Raw genomic sequence first — 18,436 nt, 5'->3', positions numbered from 1 at the left:
CTTCAACCAAATAATTGGCAGAATCAAACTGACACCACCATCAAAGGAAAATTCTCACTCAAAAGCAGAGAGACATCTGAAAACTCCTTGCATTAATCTCAACGGAGCAATTCACTTGCTTCAAAAATTCTCTACTCCTACTTGTACGAGGGCCCTAAACAGACGAGCAAAGGCAAAATTAACATCCACCATAAGGATTATGAGCTTAAGAACTAATTTGCACGTTTCGAAATATAAAAGGATTAATTTACCTATTTTTTCAGCATAACCTTTGTTATAATATATGATGTAAAAAGCTTAACTAGGATTTAAATAGCATAGTTTACTTGTAAGTACCGAGAGCCTGCGGATATGGCCTCAGTTGCTTAACATATCATTACAAGGGTCATATACTATTTTTCCTTTGATTCTTTTGCCCTTTTATTACAAAACACTTGTTTATGAGCTAACTTCTTGTTGAAAAGAAAATTTTCACTTATGGTTGATTGAGTTGGTAAAATTCCTAATAGGAGTTTTACATCAAACATTTACTTGGATCCTCTTTACATGCCTTCTAATCCCCATATTTATGTATCACCATTATCCAACGACTTCACTACTTCCAACAAAACTTCCAACTTAATCTCGAGCCTCTAGAAGTCGAGAATCTGGCTTCGTCGACCTACGTGCTAGTGAATTGATGGATATTGAGGCCTATCATTTACAGCTATTGCAGGGCTCATCTTCTTCTTCCTCTCATTGAAGCTACTGCATGTAACAAAGCTTGGAAGGCAACATTGCAAAGACTTTAATGGCTTCTCCTTGAACATAGGGTTATCATGATCTCCATTAGCAGTCCTTTCACTACTGCAAAGTGAGGTAGCTCCAGAGACATGATAAGGGGTAACATTTGCAGATTTTGAAGTAAGGTTTCGGTCTTCTCTAACGCTCTCTCGGAACAGTTCGAGGAGCTTCTTCTTTTTTCCCATCGGGGATGTTTCCAGAACAGACATAGGTGATCCTTCCACGGTGACCTTGCTAACTCGAGGTGTTGTCCCGACGGAGAAGCTATGATGAACAGGGGTATTACCACGAGACGGAGTAAAATCTGCACATAGATTACAACTTTTGGATGGCAAAACTATGATAGACTCGAAAAAAGAACGTGTACTCAACTCGAAAGCGAAGTATCAGTCATATTACAGCAATCAGTACTCATTATACGAGTTAATTCGAACAGTTATACTATTCTTACCACCATTGACACTGAAGAAATCATCCTCACAATCAGAATCGAGATATGCTCGGGAATCGAAAAAGGTTTCTTCTTTACTACCTGCAGAACAAAAAATTGTTTCAGCTTAAGGTATTTAGATAGCAAAAAGGGAGCAAATTGATGAATATGCTGAAATACATTGAAATGCTTATCATGAAAGTAATATAGAAAAGAATATCAACATGATGTTCAACATTACTATTGTACAATTTTCAGAAACTGTAACATGTATATGATGTAGCAAGCAACAGAACATCCATGGAAAAACGCTATATCGCTTTGACATTCGATGGACATATACATCAGCAACAACAGTCCCATGATTTATCTCCAAGTGTTGTACTGTATTGACACATAAATTGTACATGTAGTAAGGACCACAACATAATCCACAAGTTGTCTTTCTTGGGGTTTTAATCTCCATTAATGTCAAATTATTGACAGTTAAAAGACAACTTCCTTAAAACTCTTTCGCAGCTACCTACTATTTAAGAGTGGTCCATCCATCAAGGGCTAATAAATTTACCACAAAAAAGGTTCCCCCTATATACTTACAAAAATAGATAGATACATCAAAAGATTGCTACTTGCTGGTTTGTCTATCTATTCCACATTGGACAGTAAGTCATTAAACAAGGATATATAACGCTAAAGTTAGGTTCTCAACTTCGAATTGAATACTGCCATATATGTGAAAAATTAGCTTTATTTTATGTCATACTAGAATTCGCGATTTGCGATGTCGTTTTCGGGTAACCTAACAAGTTTCCAATAGGCCTAGCCATTCCAAAACGGCCAATGACTTTTCTTGCAAGACAAGTGGAAAAAAAAACCTAAGTATAGCTACCTTTTTGTACAATATTCATCATGTTTAACAGTGTTATGTTCAGAAAAAGTTAGAAAACTGAGCTCTAATCCATGATAGATTAATTAACAAGCAAATTAAATATACTACCATGGAGGGCAGGGGGAGGTCAAAGGAAGGGTCTAAAATCATCTAAGAAGGAGAAGGGAAGTCCAAAATTTAAGCTAAAATAGAAGAGTTTGCACTAATATAATAGTGAAAATGTTTTGAAATGTCCCCAAACAAGCCAGAATTATGCTAAGAAACTATAACATGGACGACCAAGAAAAAGACAATGAAAATATCACCATGTTTATCTCATAATCATGAATCAGGAGGGCCTACACAAATATCATTAGGCATATCATTCATGGCAGACATTGAAAAATAACCTTATAAGAATAGATAACTACAAGCATCATCACTCATTAATCCAACAATATATTCATATTTTTTTTTCTTTAAATAAAGAACACAAGACTACTTGATATAAAGACCAACATGTTGATAGTAAGAAAAATGAAAACTCTGACAAACCAAATACCCATTTCAGATCTCACATCATAAAAATAAAACATCATCCTGAAACAGAGAAAAAACAAGTTAAATAGAATAGATTTTTTCACACTCCATTGAAGATTAAAAGAAAAAAAAAGTGAGACAAAAGCCAGGTAGATTGTCTTTACCCCGTAACCAAGCAAAGTAATTCCAACCTATTTATTTCACTAAACACACACACAGACAAAAAGGTAAAACGAAAAAGAAGGAAAATTACCAAAATCTTTGAAAGTATAGGGCGATTGAGATATGAAAGCAAAGTCACCATTGGCAACTGGTTTCTCCTTAACAGGTGATGGTGGAATGATGAGGTTATTATCAGTTTTAGACCCAAAAGAAAGTCCAACTTTCATGGCTGAGGCTGGCTCTTGAGAGCTCTTATGCACTGAAACACATGAACCCATATCTGTCTCTCTCTTTTTAGAGCCACAACATCACCCAGTCTCAAAACAATAAAAAAATAAAAAAGATGAAACTTTTCAAACTTCTTTTTCCTCTGCAACCCCAAAAGGCTTCAGAAGCAAAAGAAAATGGAAGAGAAGACGGAGAAGATAGCTTCTTCTTTTATTTTGGGGGGGGGGGGGAGGTTATGTTAAAGAGTGGGAAAATACATACCTTGGGGTAGAAAGAGAGAAAGAGAGAGGGGGTTTAGGCTTGAATTGAAAGGGAAGTTACGACAGCCATTGGCAATTAATTAGCAAGCAGTGCATGAAAAAAAGCTTTTTCCATATTTTTCTTACCTATTGTGTTAAGTGGACCCCTTTCAAAGCATTTCTTTTATCATTATAGTATTTTTGGGACCCACTTTTTAAGTTTTTGACAATTCTTGTGAATTGTGTAAAAGTGTCCTTTTTTTTCTTTCTTTTCTTTGCTTTCTTATGTAAGAAAATCTGATATTTTCAATATTAAAATATTTCATTTGAGTTTAAAAATAATTAATATTATTAAATGCAAATATTTAATGAACAAAAACAGAGGAAATAATAAAGGAGCTGCTGGGGTACACTATTTATTACCAATTTATTATTAAATAAATAAAATAGATTGTATATAAGGACTTTATACTTAATGGTTCTTAGGATTACTATAATTTGATACCTTAAAATTTTTTTTATTGTTTTAAATATATGGTCTTTAATGACAGATTGAGTCTTAATTCGATTGGTATCGATATTATTGTCAATGTAGGAGATCGTAGGTTCGAGTATGTTGAACCACATTATCCTCCTATTTAAGGGCATTCTATTAAAAAAACCAAATATGATAAAAAAAAAACTTATAATGAGATTAACATTCAAATGTTAAAAGTTTTGTGTTACATTTGAACCACAATCAAGTTTCATGTGTATAATTGCACCCAGGGGCAACAGCAGAAGGTTGGCAGGGGCCCCGACTCCCACCTAAAATTGAAAATTTAAAATTTGGCCCTTTAAAATATATGAAGTCTTAAATTAATACATGGTAAAGTTGCACTTTACCCCTCACAAAATGATGAAATTTTGATTTAATACTACACACACACACAAAAAAAAAAGCTAACTTCTCTCATGATTGCACTAAATCAAAATTCATGTATCAAATGATTCATTGAATCAAAATTCATACATAATTTTAAGATTTATCCTAAATTATAGTAAAAGGAACTAAATCGTAAAAAATATACATATTACTGGACCTTTTATAGAATTTGGACTTCAAAATATATTTGGAAGTGTTAGATGAGGTGAATTTTAAAAAGTAATTAACACTTTTTAGAAGTTTCATAAAAGTAATACATTGAATATAAAATATTTTTTAAAATAAAAATTAATTAATTCTTTGACAATACCTATATGTATTACTGCTACTATGTAGTCAAACCAAACCCTTATTATTTTATTTTTTATTGATTTTTGAGCTAATTAAACTCCAAAACTCTCTCAAATCATATGTTTAATCATTGTTTATTTTCTCAAACTTTGCTTTTTTTTGAATGGATAAATTAATTAATTTGTAGAAAAGGGAAATGTGCACCTAATTTTGTTGCTTCATTTAGGATAAAAAATTTATTTGATATTTTAACTTTATAAAAAAAATTTATTTTAGTTTTTTATTTAAATTTTTGTCTCTTTTAATATGTAAATTTGTATTGTTTATCAAATCACCTCAAAATAGATAGAAAAATTAAAGTTTATGAACTTTACTGATATGGCATACACATGAATTATTACATAGATATCATGTCAGTAATTAATTAATTTTTAAAAAAATTTAAAAAAAATATTAAAAACACTAAAAAGTATAAAAATACTTTTAATTTTTAAAAATTATTTAATTGCTGACATAGTATACGCGTGAACTACCACATGGATGTTATGTTTGCCAAATAACGTTTCTATTTATTTTAGGTGATTTTGACAAACAATGTAAGTTCAAAAGCTAAAAGAAAAAAACCATTAAAACAATATTTTTTTTGTAAAGTTGGAGTGTGAAATAATTTATTATGTAAAAATAAAAAACCATAAAATTTTATGGAAAAAAAAACAAAATAAATGTGAAATTGAGAATGTTAATTAAACCAAACATCATTTAAATATATTTCATGCTTTGCATTCATTCCATAACTTTGGATCTCACAGTTTTTTTTTTTCACAAAAATGATAAAAATGCATTTTTGTTTAATTGTTGATGACAAATAGAAGAATATGTAAAAAAAAGAAAAGAAAAAGTTTGGGATTATATAAAATATTTTATTTTATGCCTTTTGCCAGCTATCTTTGAAATTATTTGTTGGATTTTTTTTCAATAAATTATTTGTTGGATTTAGGTTTGAGTTTGGTAAAAGTCTTTCTATTGGTATTAAATGGATGATTAATGCCAAAAATTAGAAAACTTTTTTTTCAATAAATTTTATTTTTGGAAAAACGCTAATAATTATAATTAAAATAAAATATTATAATATGGTATCAAATTAAAAATTTAGATTAAATTTAAAAAACTCACATAACTAGATAAGACTTCATTGATATAGTTGATTGAGCCATAGTTCACTAGCATGAGCATTGTTGCCAATGCAGGAGGGTGTGAGTTCGAGTGTGTTTAAACGCATTTTCCTTCTATTTATGAGTTGAGGAGAGGTTTGAGTAGTTCTAAGCATTAAAAACTTTTGAATGAGTAAACTAATTAATATTAATTTTTTAAAATTAATTAATTATAAAAGTCAATAAATTATACAAGAGTAATAATCACTTAAAAGATGAAGACAACTAACTTTCGAAAAGATCTTAGGGGTGTTTCAATTTCAACGTTCCAATCATCCCGTAATTTCACATTATAGTCATCCTGTAGTATATGGTGTAATATTAATGTGATATATTCCTTAGGTAATTTGAAATTACGGGCGTAATCTTAAATTTTGGATCAATTTGTCTTTTATTTATTATTATTCTAATCAATTTAGCCTCTCTTTTTTTTTCTTAAATCAAGTTTAAAACTTGTTAGGGATCGATCCGATTAAGCAACGAACAAGTAAAAATAGTGGAAGAAATTGAGAAATTGAACATACAAATTTAACATGAAAAAACCCCTCCAAAGAGAATAAAAAACTACGGGCAAAAATAATTTTACTATAATGACAAAAGAATGAAGAGTACAATAGATGGAAATAAAACTAAACCTCGAAACCCGAAAACAAATAACCCTCAAAACATAAAAACAAAATTCTCGAAAAGTGTCATGAGCTCTAATCTTTGGGTGTATTTTCTAAGGTTGTAGAAGAGCATATTTATAAGCTAAATTCGTAGGTCAAATAAATTATACTAAATACTAAATCTTCTAGAAAGAAAATATATTTTGTTAACTTGACTTGCAAGTAACCTCTTATTTGACTGAATAAATACATAATATATTTACTTATTAATATATAAATTGTAATAAAAAGGTAAGAATTGTAATAATTTATCATAATTTTATGAAAATTGAGACTAAACTTATATATATATTTTAAATCTATTAGAATGACGATGGAGTAAAATGTGCTTATAAATAATTTTCATTTCGTCAATCAAACACCTAAGCTTTACATTCAAACCAAATAAATCAAACAAAATAATCTCACACTCTACTTGTAATATTATATTCTTATAATCTTATTAACATGATTTAAGATTTAACGAATTAGGCTGATAGAGTCACGAAGAAAGGCTTAACATGTGAATGGCTCAGCTTTTAGTGTGGCCTACCATTAAAAAAAAAATCTTATTATGCATCTCAAAGGAAAATGACAAAAAGTTGAAAATTATGGATGAGGAGAAAAAAAGAACATTTGCCATTTTAAAAAGGTTTGAATGATTGAACTTGAAAAGAAGAATGGGAAGGTAGGGGTTGATATATTGTTTGGTATTTAAGTTTGATTTTAATGTTTATTTTAATATTTGAGGGTTTTTTTAGTTAAGTATCTGGTACCGGAGAATTGTTTTGTCCCAATTAAGTACCTATATTTTTTACTAGACCATACGTGTCAAATATTCATTGGACCTTATAATATCATTTCACTTGGGTACCAAATTGAATATTAAAGCCAAACTTAAATACTAAATTGAGACATAGAAAATGATATATTAACCCAAAAGAAAATAAATCTAAATATATCTAAACCTTGAGAAAGTACAACTCTTTCTAATATAAATACAAATATTAACTAAATACAAATAGAAAAAGTCTTGTCAAACTTTTTTTGTTTTCTTATTAGAATTCTCAATTTTGATGATATGTGAAATTCATACCCAAATTCAACCTATTCCAATTTTATCATAAAAAATTAGTAGCTTGAAACTAAAATTTTTTTTTTTTGAAATGAATTAAACATAAAATGATGTTAATCAATATGATCCTACTTGAAAAATTAGAGCCTCAAATATGAATAACCCAAATTCAAAAGCACTTGAAATAAATAAATAATCCAAACAAACCGAATTAATTTGATTAAAGATTGACTTAACCCCAATTTTTTTTGAATAATCTCATTATAAGTTTTGATAATATCTGTTTTTTTTACATAATATCTAAAACTGCCCATACCCCTCCCCATCCATAAATAGAAGGAAAATGCGTTTCAGCGCACTCGAACCCACATTTTCCTGCATTAGTAACAATACCCATACGAATCGAGCTAACGGCGGAAATATTAAATTATATTTTAATGTATTTTGTATTGTGTTATATTTTAATAAATATTGTTGTGGGCATGCAATGTCTTTTCAAAGCAAAGGAAGAGAAGTGAAGTGACGGTGAGGGTGAGGGGTTGCTTGCAAATGGCCGTAGCTTTCAACGAAAACGATGGGAAATTGGCACCACTTTAGATGGACTAATCAGACATGGCAACGCGGAAACGGTTGGGTTTAACTACATTATTACGAGGGATTTTGGTACACAAATACAAACTGAAAGCTAGATTGCTATTTAAATAACTGCCACTGCCACCTTCCCTTAAATATATGAATTACGAATATATTATAAAAAAATTTATAAAATAAAATAGTGACAAATAATAGGATTATGTCAAATTTTATTTATATAATATGAGTCACATGTCATACAATATATACATAATCATCATACTTAAATAAAAAAAAGTTGTTAGGAATGATAATCACCCACTTGAAAGGATTATAAATATGAGCCCTCCAAAATTTTTAAAAATTTTAATTATATCCTTAATTTTTTAAAAGAAATTTTAATTAGGCCCCGCAAATTTTTTGAAAATTATAAAATTGTTTTTGTAAATTTTCATAAAATCTCCAATGATATTATAAAGTTTTAATTTATACCCATAAGTGAAAAATACAAACCATGTCCAATATTCTTGGCTAAATAAATAGCAAGAATAAACTCACTCAATACCATGAGATTAGGTAAAGTAAAAAACTATATGTAACTAATTACATAAGATGATTAACTCTATAATCTTATCTTGGGATTTGTGCCTCTACCTACTTTTGCAATCTACCAAGTATGACTTTTGAATTATCAATTATCTCATATGCAAACAATTAGGTCAAAATTATATATATGAATTATTAATATTTGGTATATTGTTGTGGAAATGATTAATTTTTTAATTAGAAGTAAAAAAATTGTTTTTAAAAATGTTTATGAATTCAACTGAGATTCGATTTAAAAAAAATATTTTATCGACTCGATCTAATTTATCTAAAAAGCTCATATTACTATTTTGAAAATGCTTATATGAAAAATAAATATTTAAGCTATGCCACTTTTTCCATTTAGCTACATACAGTTTTTTTTTTAGCAAAGTAGGTACTTAAAGTTTTATTATGTTACCACTTTAGGTGCCAAATGTTGACTCCTATTAAAAAAAAACTTCTGAACCAATCAAATTATAGTACGTGACATTTTTAATTAAATAAAAATATTTAAAATTAAGATTCAACGTCACACCTCTTATTCGTCTTGACATATGGTGCGAATGGAAGGTGCTACGTACCGAGATAGTACTAGTATCCTATAATGCCCATTTGAAAGAAAAGAACTAAGTAATTTGCAAAATATAGGAATGTTACTTAATTTGTTTGTTTCGTGCGCAAGTTTTAGTATCCTCAAAACCTCGAGATAGTGAAGTCAAAATCCAGACGACAGCAATCAACTCATCCTAAGTTTGTATAGCCTTTTTCTCTATGTCAAAGGAATGTACATTTGTTGTAGTCTTAGAAATGGTCTAAAATGGCTTGTATATGTAAGTTTGGTTATAATCATGCTTGTATATGATGTTAATGATCTAGTAGCTGTAACATCCCTAACCCATATTCGTCTCCAGAATAGGGTTTCAGAGCATTACCAATGTTTACTGATCAAACAGACATAAATTTCAAACATTTCCTATCATATGATATTCAGATCTGAAACCAATTAAGTTCATACACACTATCCCTTATTTGAGCCCTCGAGGCCCAAAATACTTGTTAGAAACAAATCGGGACTAATTCGAAAACTAAGAAAAAATTTCAAAAAATATTAAAAAAATTTCAAAGCTGCAGGGTTCACATAGCCGTGTGTCTAGCCGTGTGGACTCAGAATGTACCTTAAATGACAAGTTTACCATTCCCTGCAAGCTTGGACATTAAGCAATTCAAAAATCATTCATTCAACCTATTCAAAACACGATCAAACACATCCAAAATTTCAAAACAATCATCCTAGGTGTCTAACCAATGTACCTTCATTGGTACTGCAATTATATTATCAAATTATATTATCAAAACATCATTCAAATTCAAATTATAAACATACCAAATTCAATCCATTTTGCCTAGTTCATGAGCACTTAAATATAAAATTAAATTCACATGCACCTATCTAGATTTGGTTCAACTTACCATACTAGGATATAGCTTCAAACACAAACACATATTCATATGTATATAACAAACCAATATTAAACTTATAACCTCATTTACAATCAAACCACAAAATAACTATTATTTAGACATAAAAGATAAACATCACCACATTTGAGTTCGGGATCGTTGTTAGATGTTGAATCGATGATCAAATACCTAACCTGCGCACGAAAAACAAAACCGTACGCTAAGTAAAACTCAATGGTATTTCTATAATCCAAATATTTAAAGATAAGAAATTACAAATATACAATTGAAATATAAACACATATTAATATTTAAATATTACAACAACCATATCATATTTCATTTGTTTTACAAATATCTCAATTCTCATACTCGCTATATAAATAGCTTTTCACAATTTATTTCACATGTCATTATACAATTGCATTATCCATTCTATATTCATTTCATGAGTCTCTAACTCATATATGCCATATATTTGCAACATATTTCACATTCTATTTTCAATTCATTATTTCACTTCCATTTCTCATACCATGCCTGTAATACCAATTATTGCCTGGGCCCGCGTGTAGAAATAATGAACCAAAACAGAAAGTAAAAAAAAAAACCAAATAAAGAGTCCATCTTTACAAACCCAATATCATTAACCGGCCCAAAACCTAGGTTTTACCCTAGCCCGATTTCAGCATAGCCCAAAGCAAATATACAGAAGCAACAGGTAGCGCCGCAGCCTTCTCGCCTCCAGCAAGTGCCCAAGCGCCGCACGCCTCGGGGCCGATTCTCTACGCGTGCCATTTGCTCCACGAACGCCTGCAAAAACGGGCTCAAGGAGTCCAAAGGAGAAAAAATAGCAAGCAATAATTTTTCTTGTTTATTTTCTTTTTTCTTTTTCAGGTTATAAAAAGCCACTGCGAATCTGTAAAGAGGAAAAAAAAAGGAGGGAGAAGAGAGTGGATAGAAATATAACATTTGTTTTTGCAAAGGTGATCTTTTCTTTTTTACTTGGCAGTGCGTATTGTTTATATTTACATATATATTTTTATTTTCTTTTAGTTTATTTTATTTAAAATATAAAAAAAAGGGGAGAAGAGGAACCTTACTGTTCTTCGTCGAGGACGCCGGATTGTTGCCAACTCCATCGCGATCGAAGCATTGGCACGGGCGAACGGCGGCATTGGGATGCTAGGGACGAAACCCTAGCAGAGCAAAAGAGGGCATTTTTTTAATTTTTTTTTCTTTCATTCGGTTGCAAATGATTTTAGAGGAAAAATCTGTTTTAAATAACAGAGCAAAACGGCGCCGTTTTACCCAAGCATGATTTTAATATACATATATATAAGTGTTTTAATATACATATACGTATTTTCATGATTTTCCAACACATATATACTTATGCATTTTTATTTTGTAAATTTATACACATATTCATACTTTTTGTTTATTTTCACGATTTTCAAATACATACGTGCATTTTTTTATTAGTTTTTGATTGATATATTCCATTCCGTCTTTTTATATGTATCCTTGTATATTATACTTGTACATATATACTTTGTAAATACATATACACATGTAATTCATTATTGAAGTATTTGTTTTGATATTATACATCCACTTTTTAACATGCCCTTTAGAAAATATATTTTGGTTTTGACAATACATCAAAGTTATTTTCTTGATTCAAAGGTTTTTTTTTAAATAAAAGTAATATTCAAAGTTTGAGATTTTCAAGGGAAATTGAACCCTAACGTATTGGGTTCTGATTTTCTTTGATGATCTTAAATAACCGAGGATATTCTTTATTCAAAATGCATGAGTATAAAAATCATTTTTGGGAACTTAACTTGTTGTGTCCTAACGTATTGGGTGTGGCATGTTATTTTCTCAAAATGAAGATTTTCACATAAAATAAAGTGATATTCAAAGTTCGGGAATTATGAAGAATTGTACCCTAACGTATTGGGACTCGATTTCTTTACATAAAACTTTATTATTCATTTACCCCTATTAACACGACTTGAACTCAGACAGATACACGGATCCAACCAAAACACACCAGTTTGGCACCCAGTGCCTCATCAGATAATTCGAAGTAATAATTTGACAACCAGTGTCTCATCTGCTAAACCGAAGTAAATTGGCACCTAGTGCCTCATCGAATTAATCCAAAGTAGTAAATTGACACCTAGTGTCTCATCGACTCGAAGTCAAAGAAATCCATGAACTCTTCCAATCTTATGGCATGCCATCTATATCCGACTCAATCCGATACAATTAATAGGGTTTAATTTTACAATTCAAAAAAATCAATATCCAATATCAATTTTTCACATAATCACGTATACATATAAATTCAATTCAATATCAAAATGCCAAATACTCACCTCAATCACTTACCATAAACATTTAATCAAAATACATCAATTAATTACTAAGTTCGAATTATAGAAATACAAATTAGAAATTCTGAGCTATCCCTCGTCGACTTTATTTTTCCCCTTTTTAGTCGAGGGTTTCGATATGACGTTAGCTACGGAATTTAAACAATTAAAATTCATCAATACAACACAACTCAATTTCATATTGAATATTTCAATTTTTACTCAAATATTGCCTAAATTTCAATTTAGTCCCTAAACCGAGACTAATTTTATTCTTCACATTTAATCTTATATTTTCATGCAAATTCCACTTTAAACTAAATTTAACTCCCTATTTTCACTCAAATCCCTAAATTTTGAATTTTCACAATTTAGTCCCTATTACTCAAAATTTACAATTTATTCTACAATTTAATCCTTTTTCATTTCTAACTTAAAAATCTATCAATTTAATCCCTAATACTAAAATTATTCAACATAGACAACATTTAAAAACTCAATAATTTCTAAAATTTCGACATGGGTTGGGTAGTATTTAACACAGGGATTCCAAAAACATAAAAAATTACAAGAAAAAAGGGACTAAATTGACTAACTAATTAAACTTGAAACTTTGAAAGCCCTAAGGCCCTTCGTCTTTCTCCTTTCTCCATTTTCTTGTTCTTTCTTTCTTCTTTCTATTTCGTTTCTATCTTTCTTTCTTCATTTCTTTTTATTACTTATTTTATTATAATATAATATATATACTTAATAATTAAGATTTAATATTCTAATATATATTTTAACTTTAAATTTTTGTAAATATATACCTTATGCCACCTCTTTTAAGGCAATGGCATATTGCTTCTTTAGTCCCTTTAATTTTTCTTTAATCTATAATTTAACTTTCAAACTTTATGCAATTTAGTCCTTTTACCTAATTACTCTTAATTCATGCAAATTCACTAAACCAAAACCTAATTAACTATACAACTAACTTCGTAAATATGTGTGATTTACGAAAACGGAGTCTATGAAATGTAATTTCCGGCACCCGTGACTATCGGGTGGTTACACTAGCAATGTTTTTGACAAGTTTGGGTATATGAAATGACTGATTTGGAGCCTTAAGTATAACACCCCTAACTTGTGTCCATCGCCGGACTAGGGTTACGAGGCATTACCGTACAAGACACAGTTCAATACGATCATTTATCACCTTTCATGCGTCAAAGAATAACGATTCATTTATAACATTATCAAACTCGAATATCCACAATTCACTTATACTAAATTCGATTACATGAATCATAAAGCCAATCCAATTCAGTTGTACTTTGCTAATCATGAATCACAATTAAGCATACTTCAAAATTCAACCATTACAATTCGGTTACCAATTCTAAATTTTGAATCAAGCTAACATACATCAAAAACTCAATTAAACATGTTCCATAATTATCAAATTTGAACTAAAATTGTATACATCAAAGTCATGTTCACATATTTACTAATTAAATTATAATCAAGCATATATCCTTACTTTTCATATACAAAAAATATATCAGTACATAATTTCATTAGCTAAATATCAAACATTTCATTTCATTACTTCTGTATATGTACATAATGAAACCAATCGAATCAATATATACAACTTAATGTCCATTCGCATATACTACATTAGCAACATTACAATATAACCAAACATACTTTTGATGTCATTATAATATACGCATTTTACCCTAAATACAAAAACCATTTCTATGTATATCTACCGAATCAATATTAACCTAATTTATTAAATATTTCATAACCATACCAATCATGTTATACATATTAATCTATATTTAAACTTCTATACGGCATAATAGGTATGCGTATATAATACACATAAACAAGCATCTCCGTTTAACACATTCAATTATGATTATTACCAATTTTAAACACTAGTGCCAAAACAATTCATACAAAAGTACCTATTTTTCATATACCAAATTATTTAACCTCATATATGGCACATTTTAAAACTCAAATATTAAACCTAACCTTTTGATCTTTCATTACCGAACCTCAAACAAAGCATATAAACCAAAACAATCATATAACATATTCAATATTTACTTCCACCAACCGTACTTAGCTAGCCAACCATTCAAGCATAATAAATGTACATACTTTGCCATTATAACCGAATCAAAACAAACAATACATAATCGAATATTTAATCATCATTTTACCTCATTACTAAGCCGAATTATAGAATCATCCACAAAGACATAACATACCATGTATCAAGCTTATCCAAGATGAACTAATCATAAGCTATTCATAACATTACTCAATTAAGACATATAACCAAAACACTATACTTACCAGCCATTAAACATACTAACCAAAATCAGTTTATACCATGACCGAATATACACAACATTAGCATCATGATCAAGCCATTTTCGCATGGCTATATATATACAATTATCAAAACCAAACATAATAAAACTAGTCTATACATGCCATATGTTCAAAGTTCTAAGCTTTCAAAATACCGAGATTGAGATCGATAGTGTGACAGGCTTCTTTAACAATTCCCGAGCTCGTAACTAGCTTCCAACATCTAATAAACAATGAATAAACAAATACACAGTAAGCTTAAATAACTTAGTAAGTTGTAAGCAAATAACTTTCAAAGTACACAAACAAATTATACAAGTAGGCCGAATTTTACAAATCTTGTACACATACATATATACTCATATATAAGTAATTCATTCATCTTTTCATGCTATACATAATACTTACCTTTATTTTCAACTTCGTATAATTCAAACACACCTGAAATTGTTCAATTCAAACAGACATTCAGTTTTGGCATATAATTTCCTGATATACCATTCAGATTCAAAGAAAAGATGCTCGGATTGCTCAAAAGCCCGTACAATGTCAACGTTCCAGACGTGGTCTTACATGTAATCAAATAACGATGCCATTGTCCCAGACAGGGTCTTACACGTAATCATATATGATGCCAATGTCCCAGACATGGTCTTACACGTAAATCTCAAATCGATGCCAACATCCCAGACGTGGTCTTACACGATATCACATTTCAGCATTCCTGTGATTCGTATGGTTATCGGATGTCGTAAATCAATCGAATTAAACTCATAATTAATTTTCCTATGTAAAATACAATTCAGCATTGTAGTATACATACATACATTTTGATTCAGCTATGTATAAATTAAATACATTAAATTTAACATCAATTTTTCACTTACGAACTTACCTAGGACAAAGACGAACGATACGGAACGACTACTCGACCACTTTTGATTTCCCCCGTTCCAAATCCGATTTTTTCTTTTCTTGATCTAATTCAATACAAATTTGGCTTGTTTATTCACATATTCATTCAAATTCATCCAAAAACACATCAATGGGAAAATTGCATTTTAGCTCCTAACATTTCACATTTTCTCAATTTAGTCCATATTTCAAAACAATTCAAAATATTCAAAATTTCAATATACCCTAGTTAGGCCGAATCTACCTCAGGTCTCTAGCAACCAAATTTTATCATTTATTTCACATTTTGACCCCTCAATTTACAAAACTTACAATTTAATCCTTAATACACATTTTTACTAAAAATCACTTAATTAAACATAATAATCTATCAACAAAGATTTATTTTTCATCATCAAACCACAAAAATCTCAAGCTATCAACAATGGAAAATCACAAAATCCACAACCAATTCAAGAATTCAAGCATGGGTTAGCTAGTATTCGAAGCAACGATCTCAAAAACGTAAAAATTATCAAAAACCGAGTAAAGAACATACCCAATTTAAAGCTTCAAAGTGCCAAACCAAAAACAACAAAAAAGCCTTCTTTCTTCTTCAAGTTTCAGCAAAAACAAAGATGAATGCATGGCCATATTGTGTTTTATTTAATTTAATTACATTTATTATACATTTACCATATTAACCTTAATGATATAACTTTAATAATTAACTATCCATGTCCATAAAAGTCCACTCATAATTCTAATGGTATAATATAAACATAAGGACTCCACATTATAAAAGTCATAGCAATATAGCACTTAAACAAATAGCATGCAACTTTTGCATTTTATGCTATTAAGCCCCTTTTATCAAATTAAGCACACAAATGGATAAATTTAATCATGAAAATTTCACACATGTCAATTCAGATACTATAAGCATGGAAAATAATATTAAAATATTTTTTGACTCGAATTTGTGGTCGCGAAACCACTGTCCGACTAGGGTCAAAACCGGGCTGTTACATTGAGGCCAATGGATGTTAAGCATGTAAAGTTGTTGTCATTTGAAACAAGGATTCAAGGGTCTACCTGCAATATCACGACATCACACACTAAATGTCAAGACATCAGGCCATCTCGTCGTGACGTCCCCTGCTCTAGGTTGTGAAGCCAGTTCTATTTTATTTTGAAAACTTTGCAATTTGGTCTTTAGGTTGGGAATTTGGCTATTATTTTCAATGTCGCAACATCAAGCCTTGGAAGTTGTGACACCCACCTGAAATACTTAGAAAACTTTTCATTTTAGTCCTAGTTTGACCTCGAGATAGTATTGGACTTTCATAATCTCGTATATGACCTGAGAGTGATTATATATAATGTTTTACACTTGTAATACTTATAATGTAATGATTAATGATGAAACTTATTTGTAAATGATTGTAGTTGCTCCGGTAACAAATGTGACACCTAATAGCTCTGACCCAATGATCGGGTCAAGTATGGGGTGTTACAATTTCACTGTATCATGTCCTGGAATAATACCATTTACTAGATCGAAAAATTTGGGGTGTTACATTCAATAAAAAATATCATATCTTCATCTTAATCTACATCTACATTATCTCTGGTACGAGCAGTCTGGCCCAATTTCAAACCCATAATTGAGATAGGCTCAATTTCCCTCAAAGCCCACTCACAATATCCAAATCTAAGCAAACTCTACTTCCATCTTCATCTTCTCTACAAAGAAGGTTTTACAAAATTTTAAAATAAACTCTACTTAAAATCTCTCCCATTAAAACAAACCCTCATTTTCTTTTTCTTTATTTGAAAGTAACTAACCCCCATTTTCACTATTAAAATAAACCCTTATCTTTTTTTCCATTAAAAATAAACCCCCATTTTTTATTTTAAAAACTCAAAATAAGAAAGAAAAGAAAGAAATGGTAGAAAGGAAAACCTCCATTTTCTCTATTTCGAGGCAATGATAAGTTGCTTTACGGGGTTTTTATTTCATATATGGCTAAGAAGTTGAAGATAGAGAATATGAAGAAGGAGAAGGAGAGGGAGAAGGAAAAAGAGAATTTTTTAAAATTTAATTTAAAATTTAATTAATGTTAATTTAAATATTTTATTAAAATTAAAATACCATGAGTCATAATTTAATTAGTTCAAAACATTTTTAATGGAAGTTAAGAGTTGGTGCTTAAAGTCGTAATAGATAAAACTTTACGTACCTACTTTGACAAAAATAAAAAAGCTTTAGGTACCTAAATGAGAAAAGTTGCATGGTTTGGGTACCTATTTTCATATAAACCTTTTTAAAAAAGGCTAAAGGGTCTTTAAAGCCCCTAAACTTTGCCTAAAAAAAATTATTAAGTCCCTATAATTTTTTGCACTCAATTGAGTCCTTGAATGTTAAAATTTCAATAAATTAAACTCTTTTAATGTTAAAGTTAACAGTCAACTGTTAAAGTTAATGATAATCATTTTGGGGATTGTTTACGGCACGAAATTTGATATTTGATATTTAATATCATTAAAAAATCATTAAAAAAAAGAATCATAAAAATATATGTAAAAAATACTTAAAAACTATAAAATATATAAAATACAAACATTATAAAATTATTATAAATGACAAAAAATTATATAAATTATTAAAAAATGAAAAAAAATAAAAAAAACTAATAAAAAAACATAAAATTATATAAGTTATGAAAAATAAAAAAATTTAAAATTATGAAAATATTTAAAA

General features: G+C 29.6%; 1 protein-coding gene across 1 annotated transcript; it reads right to left on the bottom strand.

Moving 5' to 3' along the window:
* Positions 1 to 284: 284 nt before the first annotated feature.
* Positions 285 to 3,399, bottom strand: LOC107892173 (uncharacterized protein At3g27210). Its single transcript, XM_016817180.2, has 3 exons — positions 2,875 to 3,399; positions 1,235 to 1,315; positions 285 to 1,087 (listed from the first exon to the last, which is right to left on the bottom strand). The coding sequence occupies exons 1-3, from the start codon at positions 3,059 to 3,061 to the stop codon at positions 669 to 671; spliced, it is 687 nt and encodes a 228-aa protein (XP_016672669.2). The 5' UTR covers positions 3,062 to 3,399; the 3' UTR covers positions 285 to 668.
* Between the last annotated feature and the right edge of the window lie 15,037 nt (positions 3,400 to 18,436).

Source organism: Gossypium hirsutum, chromosome D09 (genome assembly GCF_007990345.1).
Source record: "Gossypium hirsutum isolate 1008001.06 chromosome D09, Gossypium_hirsutum_v2.1, whole genome shotgun sequence".
NCBI lineage: Eukaryota > Viridiplantae > Streptophyta > Magnoliopsida > Malvales > Malvaceae > Gossypium > Gossypium hirsutum.
Note: the sequence above shows the minus strand (reverse complement) of the source record. Positions and strands in the feature narration are given on the sequence as shown.